Source organism: Lingula anatina, chromosome 2, assembly GCF_051362555.1.
Source record: "Lingula anatina isolate TDL-2025a chromosome 2, LinAna3.0, whole genome shotgun sequence".
NCBI lineage: Eukaryota > Metazoa > Brachiopoda > Lingulata > Lingulida > Lingulidae > Lingula > Lingula anatina.
This window is the reverse complement of record NC_141768.1, coordinates 39,873,229-39,886,224: the sequence shown is the minus strand read 5'-3', so window position 1 is coordinate 39,886,224 and position 12,996 is coordinate 39,873,229. Positions and strand designations below refer to the sequence as shown.

The window sequence follows — 12,996 nt, the reverse complement described above, 5'->3', positions numbered from 1 at the left end:
GTTATCTCAAGTCATTTTTAATCAAAAAGAACAAGATGACAGGATACATTTCGCACACAAAAAAGTATCTCATCCATGCAAACAACAAATAAAGAGTCAGCAGAGCTCAAGTCATAGATAAATGTGTATCATAGGCAAAGACAGAAGTAAACAAAGACAAGGGTATCTTTATGTTGCACATACAGCATTTAAAATTCTACTTAATTCCACTTTTTAAATATGTTTATCCTTCATCAGCTTGGTATTTGAATATAATATAAATTGGCCTCCGATCAAGTTGGAAGCAAACTAAAAATAGGAAAAATTTTCCAGCTTGAGTTAAATAATTATGATATATATTTTACGGATATCACTGCTTTGGGCATGAATACAAAGTCAGTCCTGCCATGATTCCTGTAATCTTCAAAACATATAGTTTTAGATATATAGCCTTTTAAGAGATGTTTTCCAACATAATTTCCATTTATAAGATATCTGTGGATGTTGCCTTTATGTGTAAGTGCAAAATACATGATAAATCTTGTTCTCTATATACACAGTAACAGAAGACAATTGAAATATGAAAAATTCCACTTTTAGCTGCCCAGTGTTTCATCACAAAAAATACAAGCCTTCTCTTTGTGTTACATTAAAGGTGAAACAGTAAGTTTTTTTCAACTATTTTCATTAAAGTTATGCAAAATAGGGAACCGAATTTAGTTGTCCAAATCCTATATCAGCGTCATCTCTTTGAGCAAAAAAAGAAAACTAAAAATCCTTTCTGCCTATAGCACGACCTTGGGTTACTCTTAAGAATGGATCTATAGAAATCTCATCTGCAAGTCTATTCATCTTTCATGCGGCCGTGACAAGATAATCATTATGAATTTCAGCTTATTTCATGAATGGCCTTTTTGAATAACATTCACTTATAGAGGAAAAATGTGACACTGCTTTGGTGTTTCAGCAGTTGTATGACACCTTGTACACTCAAAATGATGCAATGCACAATTTAAATTAAGTGCCACTCAAAATGACATACGTATACTTGGGAACCAGAAATCTCTTCAGCATGTGAACAATCACAGCTATTTTCACGTAGTGAGACCGTAAGTGAAGCCATCATATATGCATGCATCCCACATTGGGCCAATTATAAATTGAATAAAAATAAACTGAATTATAATGGATCAAAGATCCCACCATGCTTAAGAATGTGTAATTGCTGTGCACTTTTTAAGATAATCTTATAAATTTCCAAGCCAGTGAACTAATACAACTGCTTTTAGTCTATTACCTTTCCTTCATTATACTAAACACCAACGAAGGATTCAAAGATCATCCTTATCTCTGCTATAAAGAGGAAATGATTGACCACTCAAGTATCCTTTTAATTCTGGAGAACATGTGCACTTAAAGTCTCAGTATAACACAGATAGACCACTTAACGAGGGTTAGTGACATTTGCATTAACAATGCAACTTACAGACAATTTAACATAGAATCATTAGCATACTATTAAGTTGTTGAAAACATCCAAGACAATGATAGCACAATCTTCCACTGTGAGACTAGCTGTGATTCTTTTTCAGAGTTATTTGCTATCACATTTTTTTCTTTTGGTTTGGTTAACTTTTAACTTTTCATTTTTCTCACCTTTTTCTTTTTAAGATGTTGGTGGTGGCAGGGGCACATGCATAAACAAGCAAAAGAAGACCTTTTAATCGAAAATATGCATGTTCGATTGCCAAGGTAATACTAATAAAAAAGTCAATTACTGCTAGTTAGACCTGTATGTAAAAGTACTTCGACCTATGTACTGGCAGGGAATTTGCCAAGTCCCTTTCATTCTTGTTTGCCTTCTGAGCATAACATGTCTGGTATAGTAATCTTATCAATGAATTAACCCCATATGCCCTTCTTAAATCCTATATCCAATCTAAACCTGCTGCATAGAACCATGAAAAGTCTGTATCAATTATTAGCTCACTGCTCCTAAGATATTCTAATATTAACTTACTAAATATAGGTTATTATTATCATTTTTTATACTAAATATATGTGCAATATGACAGCATTTTAATTCTCATACTTCAAACAAATAATTTAGATATTGAATGTCTGGGATTGCGATCATTCATTATCATTGTTCTTGGAAAACTCAATACTAATTGTAATTAGGTTGCTAAAAGACATGTACCGTGACAACAACAATTGTAGCACTTAAAATAAACTTTTCTTAAAATAACCAAAAAGAAAAGATACTTACCAACATTAAATAACACTAGTGCCTTTAAAAGTACATATTCCTCCTTTGTGACTCTGAGATTTGTCAGTCTTTGAGCAAGTTTGCGACAGTATTTGTCTAAAGTCACTGGGCCATTACAGTTCACGACATCTTCCTCTGTGAGAGAGAAGTCCTCCGCAAACACAAAGCTATATGAATATGGACAAGAGCGAAAGCAAGAGCTAAGGTTGAGAATCTCAATCCAAGACCATTGTAGTAGATTCATTTGATCCGACAGTGATAGTGTGAAAAAACCTGAAATAAAAAATGACTATAACTTAATCAAATCACAAATTGTGATAATGAAAAATTGCATAAGATCCAATGAATAGAGTAATTACCAATAGTAATAGTGTGTGTGTGTGTGTGTGTGTGTGTGTGTGTGTGTTTGTATGTGTGTGTGTGCGTGTATTTGCATGTTTAGACATAACGTGTGGGTGTATATGCAAGATAGGCTATGTGTCAGAACATATGGAAATAAGGGCACTGCACATACTTAAAGCCAAACTGATATACATGTACTTTAAACATGTTCCTGCAGATTTGTGCTCACACATTCATATAACCAGCAGAAACTAACAGAACTTTAAATTAAGTAGCAAGACATGGCAATTTAAAAAGCTTCTAATAGAGCCTAAAACAAATGTTGATATTTTTGAAATTGGATCATTTCTAATATTACAGCAAGTAAAGCTGCTTTGCCCTACATAGAGGAATAGTCCTTCATGACTAATAGTACAGAACTGCGGGATGCATTGTGATATACAGCAACATCAATCAAATGAGAAGTAGATGGCTTCCACATTACAGAAGCTCACAGGTAGATGAAGGGCCTTGAAATTGTATCCACAGAGACAAAACAAGGCACTTGTTAACATTTAAGCTGCAATTACTCCAATTTCGATATGCCTTTCTTGTCTAGAACAATATTAGCTGATAATTGTAAAATAATTAGGGGGACAGCACCAAGCTGAAATGATATGATATAATATAACCTAGTTGCAATAATAATACACTGGTTTATTATTATTATTATTTATTTCTACTTAGCTAAGATCAAAACACTCAAGTGGTTCACATTTATCTGACCAGAATGTGCAAATGTCCCTCTTGAGAAATGTTGAACACCTTTTAGCAATTTTTGATTTATATCCTTAAATGGCTAATGGAAGGTTGGAACACAGCAACAGTCATACTACAATGCTGGTATTTTCAAAGAGTGTCTCGCGAAAAGATGTTTTTCTAATTAAACTATTGTTCATGACTTTACTTGTTCTTGTCTAAAACGTATCAGGTGCCCAAAATTAAACAAAAACATTTGTTTCCAGTGTTCATTTTTCTTTTTACCTTTACTATGAAATATTATCCATTTTTATTAAACATTAAATTAAATTTGGATCGGATAAAAAGGTAGCTTAAGAATTTCCTTTAACAGTCACACAGACAAAATTATAGGTTTAAAACATAATCAAAGATATTCTTGCAACTGAAAGGAGTTGTATTCTGTTATAGAAGTCTAACAGAGAACTATCAAAGCTTAAACTATTATTAAAATGTAAGGAAAATAAAACATGAAAAACAACAAAGCATTTAAACTTATTTCTGACATATAAAGACATTAAGAAAACAAGTAACATTCTAAATTTTTGTACAAATAGTAAAATAATTTCAATTTTGGGGGTCCTTTTTTATTTTTATTTTTAAAAGAATCTTTTTGGGTGTAAGTGTAGATTCTTGTACTTATAATGAAATTAGAATTAAAAAAAAAATTTTGTGTGTATGTTTAGATTCTTGTACTTATGATGAAATTAGAATTTAAAAAAAATCAATTATTTCCAGTTCTATATAAGTTCTCAATTATATCTCTCTATCAGTGTACCTGGAACCTGTTTAGCCCATCCAATTGTTGATACCAGTTCCCTGTCAGCAAGATCTGATAGCGTTGCCATCAGCTTGATTTCACTTATTGGCAAGTCAAGATCTGGTTGAGCTTGAAGTCTTTCTGGTTCTGCCTCCAGTAGGGATGTAACCAATTCATTCTCTGATATATATAGTCCTGAAATATATATATACACACACATAAATATATAACACATATACACTGCTATTCTAGGGTAAGTTGGTGCTACTGTTGACATATTATTGCATACAAAAAAGGCTTCTTAAAGTTATGGCCCTAAAATTTCTAAATGATGTTTGAACATTTTTGAAACAAACAAACCCCAAATAAACCAAATAAAATGTTCATTTTCCAATGGCAAAGGAATAATTGTAGGCACAGAATATCCAATGTTCAATTTGTGCCAGAACATGTTTTCAACCTCTTGCATTTATAAGTCACAAGGCATGGTTTTGTGTTTAGACTTTTGTTTAAGTGTAAAATTCTAGCCTCAACCATGGAATATTTAAGTCATAAAATGGTTATAAATAACATAACTAGCCTTAGTTTCAGACAGAATAGTTGAGCCCTATGCTTTTCATATTACCAAATGCTTGCCAACTTCAAAAATACTCATGCAAAAGCAAAAAAAGCATATCGTAGATGTATATCTTGTCATAAATTTATTAAGGAACTGAAGCTAGTCATCATGTGAAATAAAAATCACACCAATCTGCATTATTTTTGACAAGTAAAGTGGTATTTTGAGACCCATTCATTACTATCTGTCAGAATGCAGAAGAATATCATATCTTCAATTATCACCAAGGATGTCACAAGCAGCATCTATTTTAACTAGAGGTAAGACATTACTTTCTTAGAAAAAGGCAATTAGAAAACTTGCTTTGTAGTTTGATAAATATCAGACTCATTTATAAATTTTCTCATTATGAAAAATAGGAACTGGTGGATATAAGAAGGTAGGTGGAGCCACATCTGCCAAAAACACACAACTAAAGTTAGTAACCCACACCTTCCTTTAAGTCAAGTTGTTGTAGTGAAAAATTTTGGTAAAAATCAAATCATTTAGTTATACTTGATGGTTACTTCTATGCTCCATTTCCTTATCTCTCAAAAGTTCAAACCTCAGCAAAGCCTTTAAGAGCTTATTTTGATCGACTTTTTCAAACTTAAGTTAATGACCCTTGCAACTATCTTAACTCATCAATTTCAGGCACATTAGCCCTATACTTATTTACTATGGCTTGCTTCACATTCAACAGAGAGAATTTGGAAAATCAATCCTAATGAAACTTATTTAAGAAAAGCTTAACAGATGTCCAATTCCGAATACTTTATAGGGCAATATTCATGGGCTTCGCTTTAGACTCTTTTTCTAGTTGGCTTTCTTTCATTTGTTGTATATATGAGCAGACATGAGGCCAAACTAAACCACTGCCATGAGCTCTAGTTATGAATTAATGCATAATCTACATCATCTTCATCCACTAACTGTAAAAAAAATCAGTTAAAAAAAAATTCAACCAAAATAACAAAGTTTTCATTAACCAAGTTTACCAAAAACTGTCTCAAAAGAGAAAGTGGTAATATTCAACTGTTTGTATAAAATTTGATTAGCAAGGTGGATCTTCAAGCTACTAATTCAGATATAAACCAATTTTGCCCTTCAAAAAACACTGTTTTCCAAAAGTTCCCTAAAGGATGTCTTAATCTGTTGCTGAGATACAACATAGGCTAGGGTAAAAATGGTTGATTTTATCCTATATGTGTAACCCGAAATACCTTTTCTCTTTAATCCTGATATTCAAGGAACAAGAGAGGAAAATTGATTAAATGCCAGTGGCTAACATATCAAGCTACAGTTCTGCATTAAAGATAGGATCAAGATTAACTTTTCTTAACATGCAAATAAGCCCAGGGATTTCCAATGCAGAAGCATGACCAAGTGTGATGTCGATTAATGCAACTCCATTAAAGTGAGGTACTGAAAGCAGGCTAAATGGTCCATAAGAAAAACTGATTTGCACATTAATGCACTTATTTTTGTTTGAGCTTTTTGTGATTTATGTATTTAAACAGTACTTTGGATTGCCCATTAATACATGAAACAACAGAAACCCCAGACATACTTAAGAAGAAAAAGATATTGTTATGGATATCAACCTTGTTTTTTTTTAACCTGCCACTTGCATCTTAAGAACTTAACCTAGCTATTTCATTAGTAACAGATGAAAATGAGCGTTCTGTTCCGTTTCATTTCTCAAATCTGTTCAACTTAAGAGATAGAAAGCTCCCCCACCCACCCCCACCCTTTTGTTAGCAACAGACCTGTATATTTTTCATAAAAATTTTTGTTCTATTTAAAAAATTAAGGTGTAAAGCACTTAACACAAACATCTCAACACTACCAAAAGCTTTAGCCCAAGTCCCCAGCCTTGCTATATATGCGCCTTTGGACCTAAAACATCTATTATTTCCCCTGGTCTCATTCCAAACCAACCCTTGAACTGCAGTGATTGGAGCTTCTCCACCAATTTTTTTCAAGGATAATAGCACTTACATAGCGTTACCAGTTTTTTAGGGAATCCAGGGACAAATGCATCTGATGACAATTTAATCTTTCAGAAATGAGAGCTCCAAATGTCAATTTTTCCCAGCCAATATTAATTTGGAAAATGCATACCACAACCAAGGCACTGGACAGCCATTATAGATAACAAAATTATGGATGTAAGCCAGGCAATGAACTGGGATATAACGGCATTATCAAAGGACATTAGTGATGTTTCAGCAGCTCTCTGCTAGAACGCCTGTAACATGGTTTATTTGCCACTGTTTTAATGCAAGAGGTGAATGTACTTTTAAGTCTGTGCACGAATTATTGTTACCTTTCTGCACTCAAATGTATATATTTAAATCGATTTAACAACTTACCATCTATACATGGATGTGACCTTTTGGCAATGACAACATGAGTATAAGTTGAGTCCGGAGGTCGTTTGTTCAGGTGGTATTTCTGTCGACCACCTCGCACCCTATCTAACCGCACACCTGCATAAAACAATAACACAGAATTTTAATTTTCCAGTAGTAAATCAATAATTATTCAGGTCTAATTTTTAGACCTTAACGCTTTTCTTTCACCTCATATTCTGTGCCAAATAATGCTGGAAAGAATCATGACACGCATATATGCACTGGAAAAAAAAAACAAGTAACAATTTTTAAAAAATGCTTGTGATCTTTATGTATGACAACATGAGAATCATATGAGGAGCATGTTTCATGAAAATAACTGTGATTTGTGTATTAAAAAGATGGAGAAGTGGAAATGTCAGAGGAGGGTAGTTTTAACTGGTTTAGATTCTTCCCAGGGCTAAGGTAGGAAATGGGAGGAGATTCTGAATGCACAAAGATATTAAGATAGAGATGATTGATACTGTTTCAGAACTCAAGGCACATTCTTAGTCCATCTGCAATGCAAAAACTTGGAACGTGCTAGGTCAGCAGAGGGAGCCACTATGTGTGCCATCACCACTGTACATATAGTTACAGTAAAGATCTGTGCCCTGAGCCTATATCGCTGTGAGGGTGGATGAAAATCAACTGTAAGGCACTCAGTTAATCTAGCCCAACTGGACTGAAAATCCACCTTTAGAAATAAGTACTGTCATCTATTTAATTTCCAACCTCAACCATTCCAAAAATGGGATAGAAGAGATACATAAAATGTGCTAAAGTCATTACATTAGGCTGTACGTATGTGTTCTTTCTCTCATGTTACCTGGGACGTACATCATGTTCTATCTCACATTGTTTTCTTTTTCTAATCTCTTTTTTATGCTAAAATTATGCCAAATTTGATTAAACATTATCAATGAGTAACTGAGTATGCATGAAGAGAGTGAATGAACCTTTATTTCTGCTAATAATGCTGAACTTACTCCCTTGGTGTACATAGTCAACACCTACACTTCAGACAGAAGAAGAGGTAACAGTTGTAATAGTGAAATGCCAGAATATGTAGAATAAAGTGAACTTCTGGTAACATGCCAGTCATAGAATTTAAAGCCTGTTGCCATGCAGTCAGTGATCTCAGTGTGTATGTAGGAGGGACCCCTGACTGCTGTGAGACATATCAATTGGGAAGGTATGAACACTTAACAACCTGCAACAGGAACACGCAACCATATACCGCACCATACTAGATATGTATTACAAAAATACAGGCATAAACTCTACTGTATGGAATGTTGCTACAATAATATAAAGCTAAAGAAATGCTGAGGCAAAAAAAGTCACATAATTGTGATTATATATAGCAAACCATGTTAGCTTTTCATTACAACTGTAACATATTTATTTATTTATTTATTTTTGTTTGCTAAATTTTGTTTGGCTAAAAGACAAAATACGAAACATCTCATTTTAATGATTTCATTTATTCATTTCATTATCAATTTGTTGGATATTTGTCATTGATTTGGATGAAATATATCTTGTCTGAGTGAGTGTTTGACATACTTTTATAACCACTGTTTATATATATAAAAATAAATAATTGATTGAAGACGTGTAGGCAAAAATTAGGACTGTTGTGCAAATCCAGCAAACTGAGATGACTTGAAAGGATTAATTATGTATGAAAGTTATAAATCAATCAACATTTAGTACTATTACCAGTGAACAGAACTGATAATATCAACCAACCATCAGAGACAACAGGAATTATTTAGGTGGATATATCACATTACCGGGTAGTATAGATAAGTAATGAATAACAGAATTAATGAATCAAAATTAAGGAAGATCAAATTTAATGGACTTTTTGGATTCAATAATTAATCACACAAGCAATCACTAAATAATCAGTCACAAGGGCAGATCCTGGGGAGAAAAAATGGACAGTAACCTAATAGCCTACCTGATGTACATGTTCACACATACTTACTAAGTTATAATCAAATTAAAAGTTTGAAAATTTCAAAACATGCAAATGTACTTGGAATTACAGGTGCATGTAGGTGTACCATTTATTATTCATTTTTTTCCACTGATTGTATTATGCCTGCACACATAGTCCACAGGCACCATTTGGGTAAGAGGCACCCGAGTTCACTTTCACACCCGGAAGATTTCGCAATACCTGGTGCACACATACCCACATGCTAAATTCCGAAACAAACATCCTCTCTGTGACCCCAATAGTTCAGTAAGAATAACACATCAACATGACCTTGGGTCGGTTGCCTACAGAAAATGCACTGTGAAAACAAAGGGTGAAGTGATGGTGTCTTCAAACATGCCTATGTTCTGACTGTTAACTAATGCCTTAAGCTCTGCATATTTGTCTCATTAAAAAAACTACAAACTCTTCCCAACAAAGTTGATCAGAAGATACTATAGGTGTGCATGTCTGTGTGTGTGTGTGTGTGTGTGGTGTGTGTTGGGGGGGGGGGGGGGGGGGGAGAACCATCCTATAGACCAGAAAAGGCTTGGATTCTGCTATAAAAATTTGATCTACCAGGGCCCCATAACTCGAAAGCATTGCGCATTGTGACAGAGCGCAAGCGTCTTGATTCCATAACTCATACTCGCCCCATATAATACATTGCAGCCTCTATGTGATATCGCTATTCGCAATACGCGATGCTTTTGAGTTATGGGGCCCAGGTTTTATGACATCTTTCAAGTTATGGGTCTACTAAGGAAGTAAAAATTAGATTCCCTTTTAAAGAAAAGAACCCCAATTTGTAATTTTTAGGTACTTTATTCTGGTGGGTACATTTTTTAATATGTTAGTAAAAACTCTGCAGAAGTAGACAATTGTAGACAAGGAATATTATCACATTTCAGCATTACAACTGACTTGACTTTTGTCTGACTTAAGACTGTTTGAAGTATTATCTTATTCAGTCCTATACAATGCTTCTAAAGAGTTCCGTTTTGTGACATGCTATTGTGTTCAGTGAGGTAATATATTTCTACTTTAAAGCCACAGACACCACGAGGCGCAATGCCTGTTTATAACGTGCAATGATTTTTATAGACTTGTTTAGGTTAAGGTGACCCAGACACTCACCCTTAGCCTCAAAACTGAGGCAAAACTTAGCCAAAAGATTTTCAAATAGAAATACCCTAATCTAGGAAATGCATTTCGTCTTTTATAAGATGCACTGATGAGATCCTTTGTTGCATCAACAGGATGGCAGACATTGAAGCAGAGGAGACGTGGCAGAAGATCTCCTCTACCCACCTCCTCACATTCATAATGGAGAAGTGCTAAGGAACTTTGAGCTTCCCACAAGGCTGTAATGGAATTACAGAATCCTAGCCTGAATGAGTTACAATTCCCAAGACACTAAGAGACCAGTAAGCAACAGTCCTATATTAGAAAAGTTGATAACAATTCCTAGGATATAATATCTAGAAAAAATTCAGCTGGTGTGTCAATTTCCTTAGTTAGCATACTTATTATTTCCCTCAATTCTTAAAATATTTATAAGAAGAAAAGCTACATATAGGTTACAGATCTTACTTTTCATTTAGTCCAATGTGTCCCCAATAAAACGTTCATAAAAAGTAAGAAATATCTTTTCTAAGCTCCTCTGCTTACAAAGAGAGAGAAAAGAGAGTAGATGGATTGAAGTGGAGAGGACACCCATTTGTACAATATCTAGATTTTTTTAAAATGTATGTTATACACGTTTGATAAGCTGAGCTAATTTTCCAAAAATTTGCAACTGAAAATGAAAACCAATGTGATCAATATCCTGTTTGGAATTACACAAGCTGATGAGTCCCTAAAATGGACATGAAAATACAGAAAATAGGTTGGCTGCTTCTTCAAACAGGCATAAGAACTCTGAAGGTCTGTAATATGCTTCAATGGTATACTGGGTTCCTTCTAAAATAGAATTTCTTCTACAAAAACAGTTGGGTTATTATAGCTAAATTAAAAAATGAAGTAAATCAACAAGAAATTTGAGACCAACAGGCAAAATGTTTTGCATTTTTCTTGCCAAATTAAAGCATGTTTAGATATTGGCTAAAAAGTTCTTGTTAAACTGAGGCCAGGTATATGGTTCTGAGGCCAGGTATATGGTCCAGTCACTGCCAATGATATCTGCACAGGCCAGCCATATTGTTCATTAGGATATCCTGAACCTGCACAGAGCCTGCAGCTTGTCTGCAGGAAGCTGATCTAATTACTGCACAATACAGGTGCCAAGAGAAATCCTCTGGCTCTTTCATCATGATCATCTTCAACGTTGCTTATTATCTGATCAATGGTAGTTCTCTGGGTTGTGATTTAATGATCAAGATCTATTTTTATTTAATTATTGATTTCAATGAAATTAAATCATATTTTTTTCATTATTTTCTTCTGCAAAAAAATAGTATTTATCTTGGTCCAAAAAGCATGTTGTCTATGAGCCTCAGCCCTGGGACAATTGTGATCAAAACAAACTGGATGTTTTGTTCTTTGCTTTAGGGTGAAGGCTATGGGCAATGTCTTACCTTCTTTTAGCATGCCCATCAGCAGGCATTTTTTGAAACGACACGCCTGGCACGCTTTCCTCCTGCGTTTGTTGATTTCACAGTTGGCATTGGCTGGGCAGGTGTACTCAATGTTACCTGGAAAATAATAACAAGACCTTGCAATCAATCTTGGAACTACTGCAAAGATCTTAACTGTCCCTTTCCCATGTTTAGATATCAAGTGCTATGTAAAGCACCTTTTTTATAAGCAAAGATATGCAAACAGGTCAATTCAGGGATGAATAACACTGTTGTACTTAACAGTGCACATTTCTACATCAAACCACTTCACCTTCTTGCCACATTTGAAATATGAATCAAATTTTATAATACAATTTTTCTCACAGCTGGTTAGGTCAGGCCACAAACATAAATATAATTCCAATTCATACATATACAATGCAGCAAAACTAATGCAACAAACACAAAACAGGTTCTTTTAAATGACCTCTTTCTTATTCAGGATATTTACCACTTAATTTAACTTTCATAACATGACATAACAATTTTTTCTGCTTGATTATCTTTAGCATGAAGTGTAAGAACAGGTGTGTTTTCTTGCACCAGGATTTTTTTATTCTTTTAATGGCCAGGTTTAATAATACCAGCACATACCTTGAGCAATGACATGGAATTAACTCACATCAAACCACTCAAGTATTCAGTGCTATATATACTCATTCTACAAGACATTTCACAGGCAAGATTACATGATAAATTCCTCATACTTCCTTATTAAAAAATTATGCACAACAGTTAGGGAAGTAATTCTATTTAGTCCAAGTAATGATTTACAAAAATATTCCCAGTGCAGAAATGGCCTTGATTACATAATATCAGCCAGTGGTCAAGTGTGATATCAGTGGCAAGAAATTAAATAGCATCATCTCTTCACCATAAATGCATATTTATGTCTTATAGTGTTTTAGTGATAATCAGTTGCTAGGTATCCGGCCTTCAATGTTCAATAAAACAAACAGGCTACTAAAATCTATCCTCAAATGTTGGTCTTACCACTGGGGCTGAGCTTATGCAATACCTGGAAAATACTACCTGCAGCACTGAAAGTCAATACACCAGGCCATTTTTTGTGTGTAAATTGTTGGAAATTAGGAGGTTTATACCATGTTTTGCATTATTTACTAAGTATTGCAAAGCAATATTTGCAATTACTATGTTATTGATTCTAGCTGCACTATCATTATTTGCTTCTTTACTTTCATTAAATGATGGATCAATTTTTTGCCTACTCCTTCTAAACATTCAGTGTTGCATAACATATATTTTT

The 12,996-nt window shown here is 34.1% G+C and overlaps 1 protein-coding gene across 2 annotated transcripts in view; it reads right to left on the bottom strand.

The window, feature by feature from the left end:
* The window catches only part of LOC106173618 (estrogen-related receptor gamma), a 33,623-nt gene that overhangs the window by 11,862 nt on the left and 8,765 nt on the right, over positions 1-12,996 (bottom strand). For both annotated transcript variants that reach the window (XM_024077121.2, XM_087006052.1), the window contains exons 3-6: positions 11,688-11,804; positions 7,101-7,217; positions 4,146-4,322; positions 2,249-2,521 (exon numbers count right to left, since the gene is read on the bottom strand). In XM_024077121.2, coding sequence (XP_023932889.2) covers positions 2,249-2,521; positions 4,146-4,322; positions 7,101-7,217; positions 11,688-11,804 — 684 coding nt within the window. The remainder of the gene's footprint in view (positions 1-2,248; positions 2,522-4,145; positions 4,323-7,100; positions 7,218-11,687; positions 11,805-12,996) is intronic.